This window comes from Dipteris shenzhenensis, chromosome 6, assembly GCF_047967505.1.
Source record: "Dipteris shenzhenensis isolate YYH24624 ecotype China chromosome 6, Dip_SZ_1.0, whole genome shotgun sequence".
Lineage (NCBI taxonomy): Eukaryota > Viridiplantae > Streptophyta > Polypodiopsida > Gleicheniales > Dipteridaceae > Dipteris > Dipteris shenzhenensis.
In genome coordinates, this window is record NC_141601.1 from 4,948,053 (window position 1) to 4,971,909 (window position 23,857).

At 41.3% G+C, this 23,857-nt stretch overlaps 1 protein-coding gene and 1 pseudogene across 3 annotated transcripts; both read right to left on the reverse strand.

Annotated features, from left to right (window-relative positions):
* Positions 1-1,161: 1,161 nt before the first annotated feature.
* On the reverse strand, positions 1,162-3,594 carry LOC147900673 (protein HEADING DATE REPRESSOR 1-like). 3 transcript variants are annotated; one of them, XM_087376128.1, is made up of 4 exons: positions 3,293-3,594; positions 2,939-3,142; positions 2,408-2,760; positions 1,162-1,545 (listed from the first exon to the last, which is right to left on the reverse strand). In XM_087376128.1, exons 2-4 carry the CDS (start codon positions 3,048-3,050, stop codon positions 1,306-1,308), a joined length of 705 nt encoding a protein of 234 aa, XP_087232254.1. In that variant the 5' UTR covers positions 3,051-3,142; positions 3,293-3,594; the 3' UTR covers positions 1,162-1,305. The 3 variants fall into 3 exon arrangements, with proteins under 3 accessions (XP_087232254.1, XP_087232256.1, XP_087232255.1); XM_087376130.1 differs by having other exon boundaries at positions 2,939-3,130; positions 3,246-3,594; XM_087376129.1 differs by having other exon boundaries at positions 2,939-3,130; positions 3,242-3,594.
* Positions 3,595-15,849: 12,255 nt separating this feature from the next.
* LOC147900674 (stress-related protein pseudogene) lies at positions 15,850-23,336 on the reverse strand (annotated as a pseudogene).
* Between the last annotated feature and the right edge of the window lie 521 nt (positions 23,337-23,857).

Below are 23,857 nucleotides of genomic sequence, written 5' to 3' on the forward strand. Positions count from 1 at the left end.
TTTGCGCCCGTGAAAAAAAAAATTTAATGTAAAAAGCGTCGGTATTTTTGTCGGAAAAGGGCCTATGCCTTGTAGTGAGACCATCCTCTATAGATAGATTATTAGTATCATATGGCATAAAAACTAAAGACAAGATTGCCCAAGGTGATCATCCCCTAACACTTTAGAATCAATTGTTTGCTGTGATGCTTGAACTTAACTCACCTCGGTTTTAAGGATACCGATGGAACTACGGGTAGTAAAAGGCTTGTAGTTGCAGTCCAAAGGTGTAGTGCTTGTGTGTCTATTGGTGTGGGTTCTCTTATAGGGTGGAAGTTTGAGCATACAAGGCAGTAGTTACTTGAGGTCAAAGAGATCCGGGGTTGTTCGTCATGAACTTTGTCAAGAAGATGTGAGCATGGTTGTTATGTAATCCTGAAGTTGCCATTTTCTGGAGTTTTATGGTTCATGGGCCATCTATGTTCCTGAGCTTGAGCTCAGTCAGTAGGAGCTTTTAAAAGCCCATACATAGGACAACGGATAACAATAAGAGGGCTTACCAATAAAAGAAGAGGAATAAAGTCTCTCCACGGCTTATATGCTTTCCTGCTCCATCTAGACATTTCTCGAATGAAATTGGCAAATATGTGGATGTTCCAAACGGAATGCACACTTGACAGCCCTTCTCTCATCATTCTGTCAGATTTCTTGCATTAGCTCTCTTAAAGCATGAGAGGTCACAATGCCTAGCAACATTAAGTCACAGCCCTACTATTTATGCATGCTTGCATCTGAAATCATTACACACCATGCCAAGCCACATGCATTCCAGTAGCCATGGCAGATAATCGCCATTCTCAAACCTCTGAAATGAAAAGTCCATCACCTTTATTATGTGAAAACATATCACAATACAGAACTTCCTGGATTCTTGAATAACTATACTTTGTACTAGGGGCACTGGCCTTTGTTCTTTGTTTGCACCGCTGCAAACATCAACCTCAACTGTGGTAGAACCCCATCCACCGCATTATTCTCCTTGAAGATTTTATGCCCTTCAGCTGCTCTTATGTTCTCAAGAATATATATGCTACTGTGCCCTCACACATGAAAAATGGGAAGTATGAAAGAATGCAGTATCAAAATTCTCAAAGCAGATGTAAGGAAAGTTATCTCAAACCATTTGCAACAAGTCTTCAAAAATCCAGTATACAGTATACGTCTATGTACACAACTATTGCAACTGAATTAGGCCTGAAGATTCATAAGCCAAACCTCAAGATAGATACACCGCCTGTACACGTTCCGGCCTACTACTGACAGCCTCTAAATATTGTACTTTGGGCTGCTTATTGTTGCTTGGGAATCGTCCAAAAGTACATCCTCAGCACCCTCTTCTAGTTCATTCAGCATGTTCATGAGCATAGAGACTTGTCCTTGCAAAGCCAAATTTTCACGTTCTGTCTTTAAACGTTTTTGCCGCTCCTGCTGCAATTGCACTTGAATGTGCTCCATTGTCCTGGCATCCTCCTCCAGCTGTTCAGTCAAACCATCTATTTCCCGGTCCTGCCAACCAACAACTCACATAACCTTTATGTTGATGACAAATGGAGCAAAAGACCTCCGCTGCATGCCCTACACTGGATTATGTAACATGGCTACAAGATTAAAACCCTTACAATTCCCAACCTTTCACCAGTATTTCATTCCCGCAAACAATCGATTTATACAAGCAAAGCAAAATCCAACCACCCTCTATGTTTGGAAAATTCATGCTTTTCACAGCGGTTAAACCCCACGGTTATCTAGCCTGTTTAAACGAAGGTGTAGCTTGTCTGCCAATTATGCAGTAAGAAAAAAAGTTGCCTAAGAAACACGTGCACTCATGAAAAGGCCACGTTCTTTTTCTCGTTTGATTTGCAGACAAATCAGGCCCAAAGAGGTTTCATAGAACACACCGACTGTTACCATAGAGAATTATGGAAAATTGAAGATGAGAACGGAAAGAACAAAGACACGAGAGAGAGGAAAAAGTACGAGAGAGACATGAGACCCAAGGCGGGACCCATACAACACTAGGATAAGACCGTTCCGTAAGCAAAGCAGTGCTCACCCAAGCACTGAGTTTCAAGAATTCTGTACTTATTCTCGTGAACCCAACTCTGAAGATCATTCAGACATTGCTATTTTCTATGATAGTTTCACCAATCTGGCTAACAGCTTGAGCAAACCGGGCATTTCTTCCCACTTTGTGACGACTACTTGTCTCGTTCAAAGGTTCAAGGCATTCGACATAAGTCACAACATTGAATATTGCCCTCGAACAAAGCCTACCAGAGCTCAGACGGGTGAGTAGAAATATCAAGATTTATATGCAAACTGCACAAAAGCCCATTGTCACAGACATTATGAAGAGGAAGAAACGGACCTTGCGATTCATCTCATGGACTGCAATCCGCCTCATGCTCTCAACGACATCTACATTCACGAGCTTTCGTTTTTTTCCTATAACCCAACCTCGTGGATAAGAAGCTGCCTCAAAGTCCGGAGGAGGGAGCAGGCTCTCGGGAGACCTGCAGTGCGAATTCCTCTTGGGGCCAAGAGGTTCAAACAAAGCTTTCCTGCGTTCGCTCAGCTCCACATCGTCCTCCGCCTCATCTGTCATAAGCTCAGGCCCTTGTTTCTTACTCACTGACAGACGCATCCTTGCTGGGGTCCTTGCGCCCAATGGAGGTGTGCCTAGCAGGTCCTCATCAAGGCTCTCATCCGTCACTATGTCAACTGATCACAACCGGACCACATCCTCAGATGAATCTAGTCTCAACACGAGGTCCCTATCGCAATCGCGTCCATATCCCACTATTATTGGCACGGCGCGTAGTATATAGAGACTGAGCAAGCGATCTTTATGCGAAAGTGAAAACCACAAAGCATCAAAGCCGATGGTGAGGATGGTCACCTTTTTTCCTGCCGATTCTAGAAAAGTTCCTCGAGCTGGAACGAAAAGGAACGTCTATTTCCATGGAACTGTTCGCCCGAGTCTCGTCTAATCCTTCAAGGGAGAGCTTCATCACAGTGGGTCTGTTATGATCTCATGCACAGGACCCACTTACAGGCCAGGCAAAGGAAAGACGATTGCCCCAGCCGCTGACTCGGCCAGACACTGAGAGATTTGATTGGAGCAGTCTAGGAATCTATATACTTCAAGAAGCTGGAAATTGTTCAGATCTTTGATACGTTCCGAGCCAATTGGGCGACGAACCTACGAGATCAACAACGCAGCATACAAAGAGCGCAGGATCGGAGAACAGACCTGGTAAACGACAAAGAATTGCAAGAAGAAACGCGTTTCTTCTTTGATCTTTGGCTTTCCTTTCCTCTGGCCGAATGATCGGTGCTGCGTGCAGGGCAAGATACTATTTGCTGTGGTTGATTGTAGGTATAAAGGGCTCTAGAATGCTTGTTTGTATCAGATGAACGGGAAAGAAGCTAGGCAAAGGTGGCAAGGGACGAAAGGTGGAGTGCCCTAGCCCAGAGAAACCCTGGATCTGCAAGCAAGCAAGCAACCAACCGGAATGCTTGAAAAGAGGAAGACGAGCAGAAAAAGAAGGACCCTGCCTAGTCAACCTTATTACAAATGAGACTTGATGAGGGTATGCTTGCTTCCATTTGAGGATGTAATTAACTACGACGTCCGGGGCTGCATGGGGCCTCACAATGAGAGATGGCCAGCCCTCTCTGACACAGAGCGGGATCCCCATGCTCATCCGGTGCATGGGGATCGTCTCTAATGCTAAAGGAAAACCCCGGAATGGAGATTTCGGGTTGCCAGGATGTGCCCCTAGGTGCGTGCGCCAATATCAAGTCTACAAGCTCCATGAAATCCGAGCGGATTTCTAACGGGTTGCATGGGGCCTCAAAAAGGCCTCGAAATCTTTCAATTGAGTGACTTCGTCCGGCCTGCATCAAGCATGAGGGGAGATCTTATCATTGTCCATTCGCTGAAGGCTACCCCACCTGTCTGGAGTGAATTGTGAGGTGCATTCACCATAGGCATACAAGGTCGCCAACACATCTGAGGGTGTTTCATTGGCTGGTTTGTTAAACCCTCTTTGGCAATGCTTATTGGGAAGTGCTCTTGTTTCTTTGTGACTCTTACAACTCCCTCCTTCACATAAGACTAGTTCAATCTACCCTATAAGATGCCAAAGTGGATTTGTAAAATGGCTCCCATAGCACATGCGAAGGGGCTACAAGTGTGGTAGGTGGCTCTAAACATAATCATTGCCTTGCAACATTGGCATGGACTCTACCAGGAATCACGTTCCACACACTGCCCACCTTGCATCTTGGCATAGTTAATTACTAGCCAACATCTCACATTATCCTCCATATGTGATGCTCATATTGGGGCTACTTGGTAAATTTTAATGCCATCCTAAAACACATCTAAGAGTAATTAGACTGAGCAACCTCCTAAGTGAGTGATAAATTGGAAAATCGTTGGAAAACCATCACAACAGCTATTGAATAAGGACTCACGTGTATGAACTTCCTCTAAGAAAAGGAAGTTATACTAAATAATTCTCTATAGAGAACTTTAACCATGGCTTTTTCCCTTGTGGGGCAAAGATTTGATGACTAACAAAATGGTAAATTAATGTATATGACTTACTCTTTATCACCTAGCAATGTGCACTTGATGCCTCCAAACTAATTTGAAAGTATAAAAGACAAATTTTCTAAGTGTATGAAGCACATATATCTAAACTATGTGGCAAATCATTCTTTTTCCATTATGCCTATTAGGACACTCCATGCCCACTCACCATTAGAACAAGTTTCCCTTTTTGGACCTATGTAGCTACACCATAATTATATTGACTTGTTCAATTCATGTGAAATTTGTTCACATTCATAAGAAAATTTTGGAATTAAATGGTAAATAGGTGATAGCAAAATGGTCTAGTTGTGTAGAAATTAAATACATCTCGAGAGAGAGTGTGGAATCAATATTAATGGTCAAATGATTGATTTTGAAGAAGCTCTATGTAGTTAAGTCCACTTGCTTCTATACACATCACACCATTCAACATTGATGAATTGGCTTACTAGTTGCTTGTAGCTCTTCTCATAATAACTTTGGGCCTTTAGTTCACATGGTCCCTTCTTTTGTGAGATTTTGATAGGGGAGTGTCAAACATAGTTAAAACGATTCGCTGAGAACAATTCGAAATGGCATTTATTGAATAGATAACCTTAGGAGCCTCATCGCTAGAAAAGGCGAGCATTTGTGACGGCCAAGCTAGCTCTTATTAGAATAAAGTTAGGTGTCAAATTTTTCATGTTCAAGGTTTTTATGTGTATTGAAGGAATTGCCCATGAAGGCTAACATATTCTCAATCATAGGTATGGTGTACTAGCTAAACTTGTTAACACACATGTGCCATCTATAAAGAGCAATGCTTGAACCTCCAACCATGAGTATAGTTACATTATGTAGATCTTCATTAGAAGGGTAATAATTACACTAGCATGCACCATGAGAGATTGCAAGCTTTCCACACTTCATTCGAAGATAAGGAGCTCACAAGAGAAAGAAATTTGACACCATAGAGCTACAAGTTGTAGCTATGATAAAGGTACAAAGAAGATAGCTAACTTATGTCATTCAAAATTTTAATAAAGTTATCATTTGATATCTACATGTTGGCTACAAACATGGCACAAGAGATATCTCCTAGGGTTGAGATGAGGTAAATTTGCAGAATTTTATTTGTGTCCAAAGGCAATGTCATAGCAAGGTTTGCATAAGAACTCTTCGTACAATGACATACTCTTGTAGCTTTCAAGATAGTATCTAAATTGTTATTGAATTCAATTAAAAGACTTGTCAAGGGACTTCTTATGATATAAAACTCTATGGAACCTTTGCTCACATGTAGGCTCTAAATATTCAAACATCATGTGCTTAGTTTAATGTGATTAAAAAACAAAGTATTACTTGTAATTATAAACTTTCATTTTTTGTATATAATCATTTGTTAACACTTCTAGCATCTTTGATTGGACGTGGCAATTGTATTGGTGCAAATTGTTTGGCTTGTCTTGCCATTTTCATAAGTGATGCTTTTTAGGTTTTGGATTGTGAAAATATCAATGGATATATAGGTTTATAAAATATTGGTTTCACTCACACCATGGCTTACCATGCCCTATGTATCTAATTTAAATGATTTGGCCCAACAAGGAAGGGTGAAAGATTTCAGGAAAGGAAGGCATAAAATACGATCCTTTATCATTAACAAATACTATCTTACATGGCTTTTTAGAAGTTAAGTGCTTGTTGAGTTTTGGTGATTAGCATTTCTCTTGTATAATTCAACTAGTGCCTCTCTCTCTCTCTCTCTCTCTCTCTCTCTCTTTGTTTGTTTGTATGTATGTATGTATGCATGCATGTATGTATCATACATACATACATACATACATACATACATATACATATAAATAAATAATATCAGAGGCTCAAAATGGTGCAAGAGAATGTTCAATGCTTCCCCTCTTCTATAGCTAAGAGGACATTTATATCATTAGCAAATAGTGAAGGTTCAAATATTTTACAAAAGGAAGTCCCAACCCCTTCAACCTATGTTCCTATGGGCCCCTCTTAATAGCTATGCTTAGGGAAATTGGCTTTGTTTGGAAATTTCAGAAAACAAACCTCCTATTCGTGTTTCAATGCTTTTTTAATAATCAATATTCCATGTGAATTATCGTATTCTCCAAGTTACAATTTTCCAAGCTTTAGTTGAGTAGCTAGCTCAAGAGGCATAACCCAAGGAAAAAGGTTTATAGGTTTTGCCTCATGGTTTTGAGTTAACCTAATGTGATTGTTCTACTACTAGTGTCAAAGTGAGTGATGCAAAAAAACTCACATATCCCAAATGTATCTCCTTTACCTAGGTCCTTACTCCTCCTCAAAATCATTGCAAAAACCAATTGGAAATGGGATGGAATCAAGTTGATTCTTAAAGGATAACTTGGCAAGCATTATTAGCTCTATAGATGGATTTGTTTTCAATAGATACAAATCTTTTGACTAAACTCACAAAGTAATCGCATTAAACCATATATTCAATCTTGAATCACATATCCTTTGTGTGTCCTAAGAAAATGATGAGGGATTTTGTACAATTGTAGCTATCTCATTTGATAATATTAAAGGAGGTGCATGTGGTGAGATTCATGCATTGATTCTAAGGTAGGTGTAAACAATACAAGGTGGGGCTAGCCCTTGTGACTATCATAAGATTTAAAAAGAAATCCCTTCATGTAATATTTCTCTTTCCATAAACTTTGTCATATTATCAACTTGAATCATTGAAACTACATATGCATGTTTACCTTGGAAGGACATAGATGATATTATCAATAAACAAATTATTTGAGTCACAAACGATCTTCTTTTTGTTTTATAAGACTTTCTTCTTGTAAAAGTGTAGTATTCATCTATCCTTAAGCCTCCAATATCCTAACACTTTATGGTCCAAAATCTTCCACAAGTGTAAGCAAGGAGAGCAAAGATTACGTGTGGACAAACTATTGTATACTTTCAAACTAAAGCAAGGCTTTGAAAATCTCTCTCTCTCTTTCTCTCTCTCTCTCTCTCTCTCTCTCTCTCTGTCTCTCTCTCTCTCATGTTGTATGATCCAATCAACAAAAAATCAGTTATCTAAAGAGATATAATGTTTGATTAAAATTTTAGAATTGACGTCATTAACTTCACAAAATATACTTTTGCCCACAACCCAAATACCCATAGAAAAAGAATAAATACTATTAATTAGAAGAGACTACAAAAGTATAAGACCTAGAAAGACAACCATAATGGTTAGCATATGTTAAAAAAGGCAAATCTAGTTGAAAATGTCAACTATTCTCTTTAAGAGCTTGTAAACAAAGGCAAAATGGACAAATGCAATAAATGAAGAAATGGTTGCTTTGTACAAGAACAACACTTGAGAACTATATATGAGCTGCCACTTGGAAAGAAATACAATCCACATTATAGCATTGAAAGAACATAAATTTGCACAATGATATGGATAGACTATGAAGAGACACATGCTCTTGTAGCCAACATGGATTCCAATAAATTTTTGGTGTCAAAATTAAAAAATAGCAAATTGAATATGTATCAATTTCATATAAAAAATGCACTCATAAATGGATACTTGGACAGAGAAATCTACATGCATCAATAGCACAAGGATTTGCTGAGAACCAAAAAGAGAATCAGGTATGTCAATTGAAGAAAAGTCTCTATGGCTTAAATCAAGCACTTAGATTTTGGTATCTAAAAGTAGATATGCACTTTGCTAATCTAGGATACAAAAAATCCAATGTAGATCATTCAATCTATTACAAATTTCAAGGAGAAGAGATTACTATTGGACTTTTGTATGCAGATGAGCTAATGGTAATAGCAAGCAATGAGCTGGTGGTGGTAATAGGAAGCAATGATTCAGTTGTTTGCAAAATTTCTTGACATGAAGGTTCTTGGACTCATGCATTATTACCTTGGTATTAAATTGTCAAGAGATGCAAAAATCACATTCATAAGTCAACACAAGTATGGTGACAAATTACCAAAACAGTTTCATATGCAAGACTACAAGATCGTAGACTTTTGAATGGAAGAGAACATAAAATTAGAAAAAGATGAAGAAAATCCAAGGGGTAGAAATGAATGTTAAAGATAGGCCCCATGAATTGCTTGAACCATGAGGTATAATTGAGAAGTGCACTGCTTGCTAATTCTAGTAATAAGTGTCACATTGAGCAAGGGGAGAAATGAGTTTAGAGATAAGGTCCATGAATTGCTTGAACTACTAGGTATGATTGGGACGTATGCACATTGCTTGCTAATTCTATAAACAAGCATCACATTGAGTAGGATGAAACTATTGCTATGACCTTATAAGAGTTAATTAAGTATAGCTCTAATTAAGTTGTAGATTAATTAAAGGTTAGAGGTTGGAGTTCATAAAGCAAGTGCTTTTTAGCTAAGAAGATTGATGTATATGAATTAGTAGCACAATGGAAAGGAACAAGAATGCATACCAACATAATGGTAGCAGGTGGATATGGATCAAAATGCCTATTGAAAAGTTATAAATATATTGTAAAAATATATTTTTTTCAAAACATAACTCGAAAGTTGGCAAAGAGGCAATTGGAACTGACAATAGTGATTTTTGGATGGAAGTTTCATGGACATTGATTATACATGTTTTGATTCAATAGACCAAGAATCATCTTCTATAGGTAATGGATACTAATTCTTTGTTCTATACCTTATGGCATTGATGCTTTGTGTATGTACTAATCTAGGATCCTCTTGGATTTAGCTTAAAAGATTGTATCTTGTAGATGAATTCTTTATGTACCTATTGGAATAATCATGGGGGATGGATTTCCTTGGACAATGATGTGTCATACAATAGACATAGAGATAGATATGGTCACAGTGATATCCAATGTAATGAAGTTCTAGAGAGGTGGAGTTTAAATTCGATTTGAGACTATTATCCATACTCTTGGATATTGATTTTTATTTATTCCTTACATCAAATGAAAAGATGGCTTTATTGAATGAAAGTTTCCACGTACGTTAGTTATACATGCTTTGATTGTGAATATATGTAGCACCTTATCATTTTATAAAACAATGTCTCTAAACTTTGTTCTATATAATCTATCATATAATTGATGCTGCAAATGTACTTAAGTTACCATATTTTTTGCATTTAGTTAACTAGGTTAGTTTTTTTTGGGTGGAAATTTTATTAAATCTTAGTGATGCTCAGTATTCATGAATTGTCACCCAAGCCGCCCAATCCTCCTCGGGTTTGCTCACGGGCTGTCTCCAGAGATTTGCTATCAACTGTCGAACATCTGCCTCCTGAGAGAACATCTGAAATATGAACCCCTTTTTAGGGAAGTCCGCGACAGGCTGCTCTAAGTGCAGTACCGCTACACAAAAGCATAGTGGTGCTTACTAAAATGCCAGTGGCGCCACAGTGTAGTAAAGCCCAATCTCCGATATAGAATCTATCCAAACGCTCCAGTAGTCCATCTTGTCTCCGCTGGCCGAAGGAGAAGTGCAGATTGCCTGGGGTCCTGGAAAACTCAAGCTCTCGCTAGGGGTCCTTGCCATGGATCGCAAAGATGAACTGCTCCCAAGTACTCCTCTGCCCTGCTAGCATCTCTGCAAAAGAGGCTCCTCCTTGAAAGGACAGCCTGGATTCTCAATTTGCAACAATTGGATGCCAATCGTAGAAGTAGAACACAATTCACAATAAAGAATCTCAAGTCACAGCGCTCCAAGTCAAATCGTAGCACTATGAATCAATTGTAGCAATTTGGAACAATTTCATTGCAGACAATCTCCAAAAAAGAATTTGAATTTCAGAAATAATAGGGGAAAGCATTTGATAGCTTCATTTGGCAAGGAGTAGTAGCAGATTTCTTTTGGGAGTCAAATGAAGAGAGAGAGTGAGAGAGAGAGAGAGAGAGAGAGAGAGAGAACTTGAGTTACTAATCAGTTATTCCTAGCTGAAAAGCTTCCTGATACAGTTGTAAACCTTGAGCATACTTTGAGAAGATCTCCTCTCTTGGCATTGATTGCCTATTAGTTTTGGTACTTGGCAAGATACTTGCATGGTAAGCTTGCCTCTAGGTGGCTCTTGGAATTTGGTAACTTTTGATTGTTAACTTATATCATTCTTGGGGCATTTTCTACCGACTGGACTTCCAAGGCACTAGGCAACCACACTCCCCTCTTTCTACATTCGCAACATTTTCTTTCCTTGCAAAGATTCTTGTTTTTCTCAGGCATTTTAAGAGCACTAGGCAGCCATAGGCCTGTCTTTACTTGGCAAATTGATGCCTTGTTCATGCATGGCGAATCCACGGCTTGTTTCTCGTGGAGTTGATTGCTTCTTCTTTTCCTTTCATAGGCTTTGACTCTGCCCATTTAAGTGCTTTCATATTTTGCCTTAATGTCTTCCTTGCAGTTGATCTCAAGAGTCCAGTAATACAACTCACTTCTTCTTCTAAGGGCTCTGTATTTTCCTTCGGCTTCTTTGGATGCAACTCTACCTTTAATTACCAAATGAGAGAAAGAAAACACTTGGCCAATAATCACTTATTGGAGCACATTAGGCTCTAAGGTCTTCTCATTTATGAATAGTGTCTCCCTCAAACAAATTCAAGAAAACATTCCATATTCTACTTGCATTTTCATACAAGGATTAGGTCATGAGACAAAGTTTATCAACATAAAAGAGACACTTAGCCTTAGATATTTCTTGGAGCTTTCCTATTTTCTTATTTTCTTGGTTTCCAAGTAGGGTGAACCTCTCTTGGCAATTGATTTGGAAAAAAAATAGATCCCATTTACAACACAATTGCTACCAATTCTCAAGGTCTTCTTACTACCAGGCACTTACTATGCTGGTCAGATACAAAGTTGGAGGGTTCTCAAACTTTCCAAAAGGACATATAACTAACAGATAAATTGTAGAACTATGTCATTTTGGCATCCATGAGAAACCATAGGAATTCTTGTATAAAACAAGTCCAACTAAAGGAAACCGTGGAATGATAAAATCCTATCTTTGTCAATGATGACCATAAAATGTTGCCATAGAGAGCTGGTACTTGAGCATTTATGCTCCATAAGGAAAAGACAAAAGTGAAAAATCAAAATTGAAATCCTCTGAGAGGGAAGTATATAACTGCGTCACAATGGAACAAAACCATATGACTTCAATTGGGATAACTGAGAACATACTACCCTCAAGTGGGCCTTGTCCTCAAATCTCCAAGGTACTTGCTCCCTCCTATATGAGAACTCTTCAAGCTACGTTTGAATCATATAAATTGGTGACAATTTCTTTGCACTTAATAGAACCATAAACCATATAAGGTCCAACTATGTATTTCTCAATATGTTAACCCTGTGGCAACAAGGGCCAGAAGCACAGTCTAGGACAACAACTATGAGAGTATTGTGTGTGTAGAGTAGTGGCAAAGCTCCGGTTGTAATATCTTGAGCCTGAAAGATGGTATGATAAATCTTAAAGGATGAGGATAGCCAAAATCCTCTCTAGAAAAGATCCAATCATACTTGCAAAATCAGGATATAGAGAGAGAAAAACTAAAAGCCTACACTTTCTCGAAGGTCTCTCCACTTTGTGTAGAGACCCAAAAAGAAGGTCCCTCCACTTTGTGTAGAGACCCAAAAGGTCCCCCCACTTTGTGTAGAGACCCAAAAGGTCCCCCCTAAAAGTGGAGGGAATCCTGTCCAAAAGGTCTCCTACAAAAGAGGTCCCACCACGGGTATCTATGGATTGTGTAGAGACCAACATGTATAAATATCTCTCAATGGAATGAAGCTCTTACTCTTTGGGGTTCAGTGTTCAAGCTCACTATTGTGTTCATGCGATTGATCTCCATTGCGTCTATGCTCTCTTAACTATCGTGTTCTAGCATGCCCTTACCCTTACACTCTCTGCCCTTGTACTCCCTCCTCCTCCTCCTTCCTCCCTTCTCCTCCTCCTCCTCCTCCCTCTCTCCTCCTCCTCCCTCTTCCTCCTCCTCCTTCCTCCTCCTCCCATCTCCTTCTTCCTCCTCCTTCATCCCTCCTCCTCCTCCTTTTCCCATCTCCTCCTTCCTTTTTCTCCCTCCCTCCTCCTCAACCCTTACCCCTCAAATCCGAGAAGGAGACTAGCTCTCCACTCCTCAACCTTGGACTTCTCCTAAACCCTGCAACTCCCTTAGTTAGCTCTCTCAACCCTATCCCCCTTTTGAACCCTGAAATCCCCTTCTAAACCCTTGAACTCCTGTGGAGGTGAAAGCCTCCATCAATCGTTATGATAAAGCCCTCTTTCTCATTTGTGTGCACATGAGATATGCTTTCCATGCTTTAGCCAACACCTCTCACCGGAACACGACCCGAGGACCTACGCTACACTTGTGAACACCTATGCTACAACGAGCAACGACACGACTGTAGGTGATCAACACCCTCGGAACCTGCACTTGGGTAAAACAGAGACTACATTTGGCACTGCTGTCGAGGAGGTTAGCGCTTGAAGCGAAAGCAGAGCACGTGTTTGCATGTGTGAAAAAGAACCCCCTTCGAAAAACCATTCAAGATACATCACTCAAGGCAAGGGAGTGAAAAAATGCATCCAAATGATGCAAAAGGATAATGTTGACTTACAAAATCATATTAATACACTAGACACCCAAAATTAACCCTTAATTTTTCAACATCCTATAAAAGCAACACCAAACCCCCTCACTTCTTTCCCCACACTTTTGCTAGCCATTTCCTTCCCCAAATTCCGTTAAGCTTCCATATTTTCCGTCTATCTCTATTTTCCGTCCAACTTTTGTCCACCATTTCCACCAACACCACCACCAGCACCACTACTTTTTTCGTCAAAACCCCCTCCACCACCACTTTTTCTGTCACCCTCCCTTCCATCTCCATCTCTGCCTCCCATCATCTTCCTCCCCATCACTTCCACTTTTTCCGTCCATCCCCCATCTCCCCAACTCAAGGTAACCACCCTTTTTCCCTCCACCATCTCTCTACCTCTCTCTACACCCCATCTCCCCTTTTCCCCCTCCACCTTCACCCCCCATCTCCTCTATCCCCCATCTCCAACACCCTCCACTCCACCATCTCTCTACCCCCATCTCCTCCACCACCCCCATCTCCACCAACCCCCCTTTTCTTCCCCCCTTATCTCCTCCACCCCCATCTCCACCTCCACCCCCCATCTCCTCCCCCTCCACCTCCACTCCCCATCTCCACCATCCCCCTTCCCTCTCCCCCCCCATCTCGACCTCCACGCCCCATTCCCTCCCCCCCCTCCACCCCCATAACCCAACCCCCTTCCCCCCCCCCCCCCCCCTTTTTTTTTCTTTTTCTTTTCCTCCTCCACCCCCCCTCCTCTCTCTCTCTCTTTCTGCCCCCCTCCCTCCTTCTCTCTCTCTCTTCTCTCCTCCCCTCCTCCCTCTTCTCTCTCTCTCTCTCTCTCTCTCTCTTCCCCCCCTTTTTTCTCTTCTCTCTCTCTCTCTCTCTCTCTCTCTCTCTCTCTCTCTCTCTCTCTCTCTCTCCCCCCCTTCTCGGCCGCTCCTTCCTATCTAAACTATGGGCCTAAGGCCCTTCTAAAGGCTTATAAGCCTTGCTGCAGGGCAGCCAAGGCGCCCATAGAGCGACGCCTGCCATCGCGGTGGCGCTCACCAGCCAGTGCGATGCAACGCCAGCTAGTGGTGCCCATGCCAACAACAATGGTGCTAGCTTGCAACGACGATCGGCGCCTACCTGACGGCTACCTGGCGCTTGCTTGCCTACCTAGCTCCACCAAGGGCCTTAAAGCCCTCTCTTAATACCTCCTTTTCCCAATCCTTTCGTAAAACCAAACCCCCTCCCCCCCCCCAAACCTCAGCCGCTACCGCCATGCCCCCTCGTTTTTTTCCTTGTATCATGGCCGTTTGAAGACCAAATCGGACCCAGTTGACACCAAGATTCACTCACGCAACATCCAATCTCACACGATAATTTTCAAGTCTTTTTCCATTGTTTTCAATCTCGGTAGTTGCCATTACGCAAGCATTGATTTCGACTTGTCGATTGCATATTTTTGACATTATCAAGCTACAAAGGTCGAAATCAATTGCGAATTTCAAAGTCAAAAGCACTCACTTAAAGGATACACTTAAGCATTGTGTATGCACCTCAAATCTGGACGAAGACTAGCCCTTGCATACTTTAGCGAGCTTTCTTCGGCCCTCGATGCTCTTTAAGAATTCAACCTCTCACCATCAACAAGCAACATGGAGGACATAAGAATTGAAGAAGAAATAAGTAGCGATGATCAAAATCCTTGAGAACACCGTAAAGAACAACGCAACTGCAACAACAATGGCAGACAACACTTTGGTAAATTGGAAATGCCAAAGTGCAATGAATGAGGGGACCCCGCCAGGTTCCTTCAACTCTTTGACGTAGCATGTTGTGCTAGAGGCAACCAGTCAAATGAAACCAAAGCCGCCTGGTTGCAAATGGCCCTAACCGATAAGAAGATTCCAAACAGAAAGGCTGCAAGATGACCCCGCATTACAACTAGGCAATATAGATATGTGCAAGAAAGAAAAGGTCAAAACATACCTAGGAAGAATGAAAAGATTAATAGTAAAGTGTGATCCCCGTCCGAACGACAAGTACCTCATAGCATGGTTCATCTCTGGCTTGAAAAAATACATTCGCAAGGACATGAAAAAAGTCAGCAACTATGCACATTTCAGCGATGCTCATGAAGCTGCAATTGACATCGAGGATGGCATGACAGATTCTGACAGTGATAGTGATGGCTATAAATCAAGTCAACGCGACAAGAAATCTTAAAAGAAGGGAAGCACTTTACACAAAGATCGCACCATCGAGGACAGAGTGGAAGCCATGGCCCTAAGAGTAAAAGATGAAATGATGCAGGCCATCAAGCAAAAGATGTGTGTCTCTCAACCACCACAATACCCATGGAGAGAAAACGTTTGGTGCCCACACTGTATGGCCAACTATATAGCCAATGAATGCCCAATCTTAAGGAATAGATAGAAGTGGCTCAGCCCCCATGGTTATGGTGTCCCATTTGCAATGTTGCAGGGCATGATGTAAATACTTGTTTCTATAATATGAGGGTAGCACAACCCCGACCCCAACAATACCAATACTGCCAATCCCAGTATATAGACAACCAGCACTAGCACCTAATGCATAAGTGCCAGGTCTCAACCCACTCCCAGTGAGAATACAAGTGCCTCAACTAATGAGGAATCCCAATCCTCCGCAATATCCACAGGCTCCCAATCGTGCTCCAGTAGTTTTGGTGCAACAACTTCAACCTGAAGAGCTGGAACCTCACTATGATTATGACATAGAATACCCTATGTACTACATGGATGGTGCTAAAGGATTCATCCCAGTGTATGCTAATCAAGTAACGCCCACCACATATCGAACACCCATCAAGTGTTTTGATTGTGGAGAAAACCACTGCATAGCAGAATGCCCACACAAGGGTAACCCCATTTTATTCTAACCAGTGTGCAGGGAATGTGGAGTTGGGCATGCTTGCATGGATTGTCCACTAAGAAAGAAAGCCTCAACCAACCACGAAAGTAAAACTTGATGTACCCCTGGGGATGATAAGTGTGGAAAATCACACTGTGGCAACACAAAGTATGGCTTCATAGCCAGTCTTGATCATAATAAGACATCAAAATGAAGCAGCATAGCAAAAACTCCTTTTCGCTCAAAAAGCAAAGACCCCTCTGGCAAAACAAGCCATGCCAATCCCACAACACAGTGAGACCATGCCTAGCACATCCACGGAAAGTGCCACCCAAGGAGCCAAGGAAGCATACCCCAATGCTGAAACTGAAAAGACGCATTACCAAGCCTTGAAGCAATGGGTTCAATAAGAACAAGAAAAATTTGAGGCAGACAAGATGGTAGCAGCAGAGGTCAGAGCACCATTAGCACCCAGCATTGACATGGTGATTGATACCATCAACTTCTAACAGGTAATAGAGCAACATGCAAAACATCCCCAATTGGACGGCACTGCACTAGTAAGCTTGATAAGTTGCTCCATCATAATGACAATTGGGACCTTACTAAGAAATTGCCCTACAATGTGGGAAAGTTTCAAGGGATGGATTGAATCTTCACAATACTTCCCCCCACCTGAAGAAGAGGAAAAGGTAATTTCAGTAAAATTCGGTGCTAGGGATGACATAAAAAATGTAACCATCTTGCTGGAGCATAAAGCCTTTGGTCAATACCCGGCAATAGTGGATGATGGAGTCGGACTAAATATTCTGGCAAGAGAGCTATATGAAGAATGCGGCCTACCTCCAATGCAAAAGGCCACATTGGGTATTGTTGACAATGTGTTAACAAAAATTGTTGGAGTAAGATTCACGCTCCAATTTACTATCTTGGATCTTCCCAAGGGCACCACAACATACCGGATATTGTTGGTAAGACCATGGCTTTGAGAAACGTCAGTACTCCATGATTGGGGCACCGATAGGATCACTATCCAAAATAGAGAAATTGCTGTCAAGATAAATCTGGGAACAGGGGAAATCAAACCCACTATTCCTAGAAATGTTGAAGACACTTCTTCCACTATAGCCACCAATGCATCCCCAATACCTACCAATGCACTAAATCCCATAGAAGGGGATACACAAAGTGACATCAATAATTGGATACAGACGTTGGCTACAATAGATAATTGTAAAACAACACATCTAATGTTGCTAAATGTGGATGCCCAAATGATATAACTAGAAGCACCATTTTAGGATGATGAAACAAAAGTAGTGGAAATGCCAGTCTTCATGACAAGAGTTGAATGGGACAGTGACCCGAAACAATCCATAATAGAAGGCTACGGTGCCGACATAGAGTGGGATATGGAAATCGAAGCTGATAATGCAACCTTGGAAGGCCAAGTATTTGATAATGACTTGGCAATCCTACAGGCAATTATGGTCATTGAATACCCCAAAATCGACCGTCCAACACAATCCAATAGCAATCAATCCAGGAAAAAAAGGAAGGTGTACAGTGCCAAAAGGCCAAGATAGAGCACTTCAACCAATTTGAAAGAATGCAGAGTAGAGTGGTTGAATTGTACTTAACTAAGACCACAAAGGCACCCAAGTCCCCAAATTTTAAATGGGATCCTAAAGGGCTTGAAGGTGTTTGTATGGCTAAAGGAACACTCCTTGGGAGTGCGACTCCTATTGAAAATCCATCACCGGTCTCACAAAGGAAAAAGCTTAGAAAGTTCAAACCCAATGTGAGAATGAAGAGTGAAAGGGTGAATAGTAACAAAAAAGAAGAACAAGGGAACACAGGTGAATTGGACCAAATATCTTCCAGTGGAGCTAGCAGCCAAGCAAGCACCTCAAAGTGCCATGAAGGCCTAAGGGAAGTTCCCGATTACTTCAAAAACTACATTAGAGGAGAAGCAACAATAGCAATGCCTAGGCCAATCAGGGAATCAGAGCTCAAAGAAACAGAGAATATCGATGATACCCCAGTTTATGAAGGACCAACCAAGACAAGGAAACTGAATCTTGCCTTGGACAAAGAAGAAGAAAAGCCTGTATACATCAGTGAATAGCTCACTCTAGAAGAAGAAAAAGAATTGAAAGCATTGCTAATGGAATATAGAGATTGCATGGCTTGGTCCTACAAAGAAATGAAAGGGATTTCCCCAGAAGTTGTAGTACATACCATACCAATAAGGGAAGGATCCAAACCAAAGGTATGTGGACCTTACAGGACAAATCCCAAGTATGGCACCCATGTTTATGAAGAACTAGAAAAATTAATGGATGCTAGTTTCATTTATGAGATCAAGCATACCGATTGGGTGTCACCAATTGTGATTGTTCCTAAGAAAAATAAGAAGCTCAAAATATGTGTGAATCTCGAGAACATCAATGCAGCAATGATCAGAGATCATTATCCCCTACCATAGATTGAAATAGTTTTAGAAATGGTAGCGGGATCTGAAGTATATAGCTTCTTGGATGGGTTCAGTGGGTACAACCAAGTACAAATTGCACCTCAAGATCAGGCAAAGACAACATTTGCCACAGAATGGGGCATTTTTGCATACCTCTGAGTCATGCCATTTGTCTTATGCAATGTCCCATCTACTTTTCAAATGGTAATGTACACCACCTTCAAGGAATTTCTCAACAAGTTCCTACAAGTCTTCTTCGACGACTTGTGCATACACTCAGGAAAAAAGGATTACTTTGAAATGCCTTGAAGCAGTCCTTAAAAAATACAGAGAGAATGGAATCTCTTTGAATCCTCTAAAATGCCAATTCTTGGTCACACATGGAGTAGTCTTGGGACACATTGTCTCTTGACATGGGATTGCAACTGACATGGACAAAATAAAGATCATTATGGAACTTCCCCTCCCCCACTAAATGCCAAGGGAATCCAAGTCTTCATGGGACATACCGAGGGTAGTTTCAATCGATTTCAACCTAGGGCTCAAAGGTGATGATTGAGTCCTAGCTGCCCTATGATTCCCTTAGTAAATTAAGCATATAGGAGAAATGCCCACCTCACTAGCCATGCATAGTGCACCTACACATTTCGAGCACCACGAATAAATTGCATAAATAAAACCCCAAGAGATACTTGTTTTGATCCACACACACGGCACCCTCATCACAAAAAGAGTAAAATGCATTAGCCACTCATAAAAGAAATATGCACTCTTAGCACATGGCACTATATTGGCACTGTTGAACTAGGACTTGAATCATGTGTGCAATACCAAGGTGAAGACAATCCAATAAGATGGGAAAAATGCCTACAATGCCATCAACAAAGCGACACCCTCTCAAACGGCCCAAGCCTCACAACCGTAACAGCCCTCCTCAAATCACCAACCTGAAGGACACGGTCCAAAATCACCGACCCAGAGATCAACACCAAAACGTCCAAGGCTAGTGGTCTTGGATAGTGATATTGATGAGCAAATAAATGCAACATGCCAAGAAGAAATGCCATAGAACCAAGGATCCCAGAGGCAGGAGAAATTGAGGTAGAGCAATTGGCTACGCAGGATGCACGTGCAGAACACCTTGATGACCAGACCAACAAAGAGCTAGCAACAGATGGAACAATACAGCTTGTATGGCCACAAGTCTCAACGTTCGCCATGTCACCCGATGCTTACAACTTCTTGCAGTCAAAGGTACTAGGTAGTCTTTTTGAGAAGCTAAAATCCTTCTTACCAACATCTACTATGATGGAATACATTTGTCAATTCATAACATCATTTAAAAGCAGAGAGTTGGAAAAAGATAAGTATGGCATAGTAACATATAAAGAAAAGTCTTGACACATCTACCTTAGTAGATCCACTACGTAGGAGGCTTTTTCATTTCCAGAGGCACAAGAAGAATATCCAAAGGAACCTTTAGATGCAAGATTCTTTGAAATTCAAGATTTATTCCCACCTAACACAAAGTCACAAAGTGGAAGAATATGCCATGATATGATTGTGGATCCCATATGCAAAGAGGCAGCCAAGTTTTTTGCTAACATTTTCAATCATACAGGGGAGAAAAAACTATATGTCAGTGTAAAGTCTTACACTCCTTGGTAGAGCAAAACTACAAGACTGGGCTCAACACATATCCTTGCTGCTAACCAATTATGTATCCACTACACATAATGGCAAAAGCTACATTGCCCATGTAATAGGCCATAATAATTGGGTTTGCAATAGAGCAAGAGTATGACTCTACACCCCTCTCAACACAAGATACAGAGGACTTTGAAACATTGATATTATCGCCAAAATGGGAATTAGACCCTCCACCTACTCTTAATGTGGATAGCATGGATGGGCAACAATCAAATTTTAGAGAATGACAATGTGGAACTCTTTGCCAAAGAATACTGCAACTCATTTAGTCTTGCTCCTGCAATAGAAGGACTCGAGCGTGGAAGTCTAAGAGGATATCATGCCACATAATGACTTTGCAAGAGAGCCAAATAGCATGCCTCTCCAAGAATCACAAATCACCAATGTTGATGACTCCACAACTCTAGAGTCACAACCCCCAAATGTCTCGTGGCACCATACAACAAACGGCTGTTCAAGAAATAGATCAAAATTCCACATGGGCACATGGGAGTCAACTGTATGTCTAATACAAGTAAGGCCATAGCACATTCTAGATCATACAACATCACAACCAATAGTTACAACATTTGCTACGATGGCATCAGATGAGCTGGAAAGGGAAATGGAAAGACAAATGCTCCCATCACTCCAATCCAAGTTGCAAAGTGCCGAGACTGAAATTATGAAGCTCAAGGAAAGCATGGCAGAACAAATGCAGTAATATCTCCTTGCACAAAATGCTCTAGCAGAAAGTAGAAAGGATGTCCTACAAGCCACGATTTCTCTAGAGCCAAGAAAAATAACTATAGCTATTTGCTACCTTGAACCAAAAGGAAAAGGTTGAGTTATCCCTCTCCCATATGCAAGCCACTTGTGATGATATCAAGAAGGAAATGGTGCACTTAAGTGAAAGATTACTACTTAAAGAGTATCAGCCCCATGCCACATTAGACATAAACAATGAGTTGCAAAATAGCCTTAAAGAGGGTAAACATCAAATTCAAGCACTAGAGAAGGAATGCATGGCATCAAGAGAGATACTTGTGCACACCACGCTCAAGAGCAAGAAATACTCCAACTCCGCATGCTTAATGATCAATTTTTAGGGTACAAGTGCATGGAGTGGAAAAATCAAAAGGCAATAATTTCCAAGTTGGAAATTTAACTACTAGGTCAAGCCAATGACGAGGTGGAGGGGTCAACACAAGATCTTTTACTATAAGGCATCACTACATTATACCAAGAGCTTGTTGCAATCCTCTAGCAAGAGGATCACCTTGAAGGAAGACTCTGGAAACAGGTGCAAATCAAAATGTTACATGCAGTATCTGGTCTTGACTAGTAGACACCAAGAATCTCCGAGATCTATTCCAGCATATGGATGAAGATGAGAAGAATGTGTTCTGTCTCTCAATGCATGCAAATCTCATACGATTAAATACTAATGCAATACTACCATATAAATGCTTGATGGGAAGCCCCCCCCTCTTCGGGCAATAGCCAGACTCCTACACTTACTGCAACAATCACCACCAACTTCCATGGGATATAACTCCCAAAAAAATCCAATATTAAAGCCATCAATGCCTACCAGAAGTGATAAGGATACGTCAAAAGAATATGTGGTCTACCTTCAATCTAATCTCCCCTATCTTGTCACTTTCTAATTTTGATCTACTCACATCCCTCCCTAACTCTAGTACTATTCTTTATACCTTTCCAAAAATCCATGCTAACCTGTATTCCTTGCCATGCCTCTCAACACTATCGCCTAATCCAAGAATCTAACTCCTATCATCCAGTCACGCCTAACTTTTTTCCAACACTTGACAATCCATCCCTTGAGGATTATCAAGTTGCTAAATCAAATTGCCCTGCTCTCCCTCCACTTTCCACCATCATCCCTACTTCTACCTTCTCAAATTCACTACTTGCTTCGACCTCAAGCTTTTCCCCTATAACCTCTTCCTCTCCCCCCAAACCACATATTCGTCCAATCTCCATTAAGTTTTCAATGGAGGACACCATTAATGATTCCATCAATGAGCTTCAAGAATTGGATAATCTAATTCACAAACCCACACGGGAGTTGCAACAAGATACAGATAGGATTCCCATGCCCGGTAATTCCTGTTGAGAGTTCATGCTCAACATCATGTGATCATGTGTGCATAGCACCATCACGTGATCATATGTGCATAGCACTAACCTTATAGAGTGCTATAAAGGAAAGGGTTAGCTTCCCTAACCCTAACCCTAAAAGGGTTTGTATATATTCTATTTTTTCAACTAATTCTAGTGTACAGTTAGTCATTTGTGGTGTGCTCTCTAGCTGTGCCCTCTCTCCTCATCTCCACTCTTCTCCTCTCCCCTCTTCATATTTTGTCATGGTATCAGAGCATGGTTCTGCCTTCCGTTGAGGCGCCATCCTTCTTGTGAGAGTGATTGTGAGATTGAGAGTTCTCTTGAGTGATTGTGAGATCCTTCCCTTCACTTCCGTTGAGAGAAATTTCCGTCATTGAGAGGAAATTTCCGTCCATTATTCTTTCTTTGAGTTCTTGAGTGATTTCATTATTGAGAAGAATTTCCTTCATAGAGTGAGAGAGAGAGATCTAGTTTGTGAGAGGATTCATTGAGAGAGCTCTTGAAAAGTTTCATGAGAGAACTATGCTGAGAGATTTCTGCTATGAGTGAGATCTTGCGAGATCTGTTTGCCTGATATGATTTCTCTTTGATAGTTTGAGGCACGACGCCTTCCAGAACGCCGACTGCATCATCCACCTTCTTGTCCACAAAGAGCAAAATCTCATAAGGCTTTCCCTCGAGTTTTTGATATACAGGACCAACAACCGTCCTAACCGTGCTCTCGACGCTGTCAACACCTGGTTTCAACGGACCAGAGCTGTCTTTTGCAAATTCATAAATATTTGCTACGTATTTGGAAGCCTTGTCCACAGCTATTTCGAAGAAGCCCAAATATTTGAGGCCCGGTTGCTCTGACGGTTGAGGAGCGGCTTCCGGTGGTGAAGCGTCCATTGGCAACGACAGAAGATCGATGAGATCGGGGAGAGATGGAGGAATCGATCAGGAGAAGAAGATGAAGCGACGAGAGCAGCAAAAACTCTCCTGATTTGCAGAGATTACTCTGAGATTTTTCGGAGAAATCGCTCCCGATTTGCAGAGCTTACTGCGGAATGCTCCTAATCTGCCAAGATTACTGAGAAATTGCTGCTGATTTGCACAGATTTCTGAGAAATCGGCTCCCGATTGGAAGACGTTACTGCGAAAATGCTGGAGATTACTGGGAAAATGCTGCTGATTTGCAGAGGTTTCTGAGAAATCGCTTCCGATTTAAAGAGATTAATGCGAAATGCTACTAATCTGCAGACGTGACTGAGAAATTGCTACTGATTTGGAGAGATTTCTGAGGAATAGCTCCCGATTTGAAGAGATTATCGACGGATGTCGAAGAACCAAACGCGTCGGACACACGGACGGAATCGGCATCTACGACAGAATCTCCGAAAGATTCCGGTGGCCCTCCTATCGACACGTGG